At 46.3% G+C, this 5,806-nt stretch overlaps 1 protein-coding gene across 1 annotated transcript in view; it reads left to right on the top strand.

Moving 5' to 3' along the window:
• Positions 1–5,557: 5,557 nt before the first annotated feature.
• The window catches only part of MAP1LC3B (microtubule associated protein 1 light chain 3 beta), a 10,619-nt gene continuing 10,370 nt past the window's right edge, over positions 5,558–5,806 (top strand). Inside the window, exon 1 of the mRNA XM_015415477.1 lies at positions 5,558–5,702. Coding sequence (XP_015270963.1) covers positions 5,558–5,702 — 145 coding nt within the window. The remainder of the gene's footprint in view (positions 5,703–5,806) is intronic.

The raw sequence follows: 5,806 nt of genomic DNA on the forward strand, positions 1-5,806 counted from the left end.
GCGCAGAGGGCGAGAGGAGGGGGGGAGGAGGAGGAGGAGGAGGAGACTGGATTTATACCCCGCCCTTCACTCGGAGTCTCAGAGCGGCTTACAGTCTCCTTTCCCTTCTCCTCCCCACAACAGACACCCTGTGAGGTAGGCGGGGCTGAGAGAGCTCTTTCGAGGACTGTTCTTGAGAGAACAGCTCTGACAGAACTATGGCTTGCCCAAGGTCATCCAGAAGCTGCGAGTGGAAGAGTGGGGAATCAAACCCAATTCTCCCCGATTAGAGTCCGTGCACTTAACCGTTGCGGTGGCTCAAGTGGTTAAGACGCTGAACTGCAGGCTGTGGAAGGTCAGTAGTTCAGCAGTTCGAGACCCGGGTGCCGCCTGATGGAGTGAGCTCCCGTCTCTAGTTCCAGCTCCTGCCAACCTAGCAGTTCGAAAGCAAGAAATTGCAAGTAGATAAATAGGTACCACTTCTGTGGGAAGGGAACAGCGTTCCGTGCGCCTTGATGTTTAGTCATGCCGGCCACATGACTACAGAAATGTCTTTGGACAGCGCTGGCTCTTTGGCTTGGGAACGGAGACGAGCACCGCAACCCTAGAGTCGCATTCGACTGGCTTGTGAGCAAGGGAACCTTTACCTTTACCTTTACTTAACCGCTACACCAAATGGGCTCAGCCACATAAGGGCTGCTGCCAGAAGTGGAACCAACCACAAAAGATCAGGGAACACGGTTATATAGAACTACTTAACCCTTCAACATTTCAGGGAGAAGCGATGTTTAACAGGATGCAGTTAAAATCCACACGGCCAATCAGGAGCCCTGCTGGGCAAATGCCCCACTTGGCCCTGCCCACTTTCTGAAAGCACTTGGCGTGCACCGTGGTGCCCACCGGCAGTGTGTTGGGGACCCCTGGTCAAGGGGTTGCCTGTGGGGAAGGAACAGCACTCTGGTCACGCTAAAAGACTCTCACATCACCTGAGAGGCTAATAGATTCGTTGTGGTATAAGCCTTCAAGGACTAGAGCCCACTTCTTCAGGCACACGAGATGTGTCCTCAGCGGGCAGACAGAGCTAGAAGACCGAGCCATAGCGACAGAAAGATGTAAAATGAGAAGCCGTGCAATCCCCTTTTATTGGCACAAACCCAAATCGCACCAAACAATGGGCAAGCTCCCAAGCCTCTCCAGAACTCTTGATCAGGCTGGATGTTAAAAACGAAAGGCGGTGGGGCAAAGAAACACAAATGTTTCAGGTAGGGATGGCAAGGCCTCCTCTCTGCACCCTATGAGAAATACACTGAAGAACTGAGGCTTCCCATAGTGGTGCGAAATGCCATCAAGTCACACTTGACTTACAGTGACCCCATAGGGTTTTCAAAGCAAGAGACAAGCAGAGGTGATTTCCCATTGCCCACCTGGACTTCCTTGGTGGTATCTCATCCAAGTACTAACCAGGGCCGGCCGATGCTCATCTTCTGAGATCTGGTGAGATTGGGCTAACCTGGACAGAGTTGCATCCTTCTAAATTCTAAATCAGTGGCCTTAAACGGGCTTCACTCTGCTTGGTTGTTAATTATCTCTGCTAAACCACTGTGTGGCTTCTGTTTCTGTACTCTTCTAATTGGCTCTGCTTGCCTTGGACTGCAAGAAGATCAAATCGGTCAATCCTAAAAGAAATCAACCCTGACTGTTCCCTGGAAGGCCAGATAATGAAACTGAAGCTCAAAGACTTTGGCCACCCAATGAGAAGGGAGCACTCCCCCGAGAAGAAGACCCTGATGCTGGGAAAGATTGAAGGTCAAAGAAGACGGGGACGGCAAAGGATGAGATGGTTAGACAGTGTCATAGATGTAACGAACATGAAGTTGAGCAAACTTCAGAGGACGGTGGAAGACAGGAAGGCCTGGTGTGATCTGGTCCATGGGGTTGCGAAGAGTCGGACTCGACTGTGCGACTGAACAACAACACCATGATTAAACCTGTGTTTTCATTAAGAGAGCCCTTATCAGTTCGTCTACTCAGGTCTGTTCAAACATGCTTTCTCCAAGGAAAGTATTCTGAGGATTGTCCTGCAGATCCAATTTTCTCTTAATCCAACCTTTCCAGTCTATTAAGAGCCGGGCATCCGTCCTCACTCTGAGTAGTTTGATTAGCCTCTTGACTGGATCTTGCTTTAAACTGGATTCTCCCCTCAAAGGTTCTTGTTTGTTTTGCAGCTTTAAGGGAAACTGTGTGTTGTCTGCCTGGAGAAAGAATGACTTCATGCATCTGAGGAAGCCAGCGATGACTCACTAATACTTTGGCTGGAATAAATTTTGCTGATATTTAATGTGCCCCTGACTTGCCTCCTGCTTTATTTAGCTGAGCGAGCGTCTCTCTGAAACCATAGCGCTAGGACGGGGCCCTTAAAGGATGGGAGCAGCAGGGAAACCTGGCAGTCCTCATATGGAGAAAACTGGAGGTTGGGTATTAGGTGATGGCACTAGACCTAGGGTTGCCAACACCAGGTTGGGAAATTCCTGGAAATTGTGGTGTGTGTGAAGCCTGGGGTGGATGGTGTTTGGGGAGAGGAGATATCTCAACAGGGTGCAATGCCATAGAGGCCACCCTCCAAAGCAGCTGTTTTCTCCAGAAAAAAAAGAGATGATCTCTGTAATTCCAGATCTCCTGGGCCCACTTTGAGGTTGGCAACACTAACTAGAGTCAATCAACAGCACCACCGAAACAAAGAAATATCTCAAAACTGGGGCTGAAAAGCTCATTAAGGTGGCAGTCACACACGCGAGATGACACGGGTGGGGGGAAGCAAGGCTATTTCCCCCGGAGGAATCTGACTCACAGTTTCGCGATCACACAATCCTTTGAAGCTGCGGGGGCAGTCCACCACTGCATGGTGAGACGCCACCACAGGTGAGTCTTTTATTTTTATTTTTTTGCCGTTTGTTCCCAATGCGCTTAAATGGGGAATCGATTAATTGCATCTCAGCACGGGGGCATGATGGTGCGCATGCGCATACTGAGAAGGGGGGGGGACAACGGCACAGAGTCGGGATGGTCTGATCAGGCCACGAGAGCGCACTGCAGCGATCAGGCAGGGGAAAGTCTGTCTGTGGCCCGTAGCAACTCATTTGCTACCGGACTTTCCCTGGTGTCTTTTTACTCTGCTTCTGCGGCGGAGCAAAACGGGTTGCTGGGACACTTCCCAGATATTCGTGTCTGATCGCACTCTTTAAATCTGCCTGGCATTCGTGCCTATGGCGCGGCTAATTGTGCGTGTGATCGCGCCCTATGATAAAAATATGAGAAATAAAAGTGGTTTCTTAATGTATGGTAATATGGTCAATGCTCAGAGGAAACGAGTCCTGGCAAGATATTAGAGATGAAGGAATCAATATTCAATGGCTATTATATCGCCAATTAGTTTCAAGATTAAAGAAGATCATTAACACGGAAGGGGAGCTATAAGAGAGATGACTAGGTTTGAACAGCTGATTACAAAACAAAAGGATCACCTATTACGATGGATATGCAAGTTATTATTTCAGATAGAAACAGAAGAAGTGGAAAAGATGTATGATTAAATGGATGCAGAACTTTAGAGGGCAAATACCTATGCATCAACAAGAATAATTATGGGAAAAAGACATTAAATTTACTGCCAGCCAGGTGCTAAGAGCAAATTGGTAAAAAATGTTTTTCAGATGGCATATCACCCCAAGGATATCAAGAAAGTAGATAAAAGTTACAAAGGAAAATGCTGGACATGTCAAGATATAGCTGGAATTTTTTACCATATGTGGTGGACTTGTAAAAAAACAAAAAAGAGGAAGGAAATACATGGGAAAGTGCAGAATATATTACAATTCAAATTCCCCATGGAAGCTAAGTCATGTTATTAGGAATACTGCCTAATAAATTACCAAAAGTTTTGTAAGAGATAGGCTGCGGTCACACACGTGAGATAATGCAGGCGGGAAGTGAGGATAGTTTATTGCATTTCCTCATAGTAAGCATAACAAGATGAGAGTCCAATATAGTACCATAACAAAGATACATCAATAATTAATAAATTAACCAAAATACATCAAGGCTAATCTAGATACATACAATAAGTAGTAAGTAAATCCTATTTTCCTTTTCTCTGTTTGAATCTGGATATTAAAAGTACCAAAAGATCTTTCAAAATGATAGAGTATCAATTACATCAAGAATATCAACTTGTTCTGTCAGACAGTCTAAAATGAACCAAATTGCTACAAAGTTAGATGAAGATGTTTGGGAGGTAAGGCACGGATAAGTTGTCCGTGATTTTGGCCATGATATAAAGGTCCCATAACTTTTTATGCCAGAGCAACAGGTCCAGTAATATTTTATCTTTCCAGTGTGAAGGTATAGCTGATTTTGCAGCAAACAAAAGGATATGGTTTCAAAAGAAAAGAGGGGGCAAGGACCAGTTTTCCATCTGTTAAGAGACAGATGATCTGGAGTAGAATTTCAATACCAGTTATGTTTTGGATTTGTGTAAGGACCTGTTCTCAGGACGCTGGAATGTAAGGACAATAAGGCAAGCAGGACCGATAATCTCCTTGCTGTCCGCACTTTTTCCAACAAAAGAGACTCAATGAATGAAAGATATCAGTCAACTTTCGCAGTGTAAGGTACGGTACCAGAGTGACAACTTAAGTGCTTGAAGTTTCATTGACAGCATTTTAGAATTAAACGGAGACTTGCCCATATATTCTCCCAGTCTGTCCTTGTTAAGTCTGCAGCAGAATAATCAGAAGGTTTGATATTTGAATTGGGATATTTCGATCTGATCACATAAAGCAGTATATAAATATATTCTTTATATGTAACAGATTTTCCTTAAAATTTTGGTATATTATAAAAGGCTAAGCAATAAAGGCTAAGGTTCCGTGTGCCTAGGTGTTTAGTCATGCCAGCCACATGACCACGGAAATGTCTTCGGACAGCGCTGGCTCTTCGGCTTTGAAACGGAGATGAGCACTGCAACCCTAGAGTCGGACTCGACTGGCTTTCGAGCAAGGGAACCTTTACCTTTACCTTGAGCAATAAATAGTAGGTAGAATCGAGGAACTATTTAACACAGAATATGTAGCAATGATGAAATTAAGAATACAGTTGTAAAACAGATAGGTTATGAAATCTGGTATCTAAAATGTTTGAAATGTCTTAAAAATTATGTTTGTTTTTGTATGGGACTTATATGTATTGTCTTGTTGTGCTTGGTAAATAACATTATTTTTAAAAATGTCCTAAGAATTATAATGAAGGGGAGTTGGGGAGAAATATTTTACAGAATATTTTATATATTCTGTGTGTGTGTGTGTGTGTGTGTAAAATAATCAACACTGGGGCTAACAATGAAAGAAACTCGTGACATTTGCATTCACACGAGCCTCAGACTAGGTGTGAGCCTCAGACCTGGGGTTGGGGGCGAAGAGGTATTTAAAGCGAACGCGATCCAGGCCAAGCCAGCCGAAGGCCTCAGCCGAAGGCACCACCTCCATCTATAGGGGGTGGTGGCCAAGGTCTACGGCGGGTCACCATGGCGACGATCAAGGCACCGTTTGTGCGCTTGCGCCGGCCCGGCTCATTGATCAGCACGCCCTGCGGCACTTCGACGTCCCCGCTCCCCCCTCCCCCGCGCGTCTGGGCCTGTCTCACGCAGGCGCGCTTCACTCGCTCCTGGCGTTATTTCCCCCCCCCTTCGTCTCCCTTCCGCGCGGCTCCCGCCGCGCAGGCGCGGCGGCGCGCGGCGAAGCCTCGGAGGGGCGGCGGCGGGCGGGCAGCGAGG

The sequence above is a fragment of the Gekko japonicus genome, unplaced genomic scaffold (assembly GCF_001447785.1).
Source record: "Gekko japonicus isolate JY-2015 unplaced genomic scaffold, Gekko_japonicus_V1.1 scaffold1502, whole genome shotgun sequence".
Lineage (NCBI taxonomy): Eukaryota > Metazoa > Chordata > Lepidosauria > Squamata > Gekkonidae > Gekko > Gekko japonicus.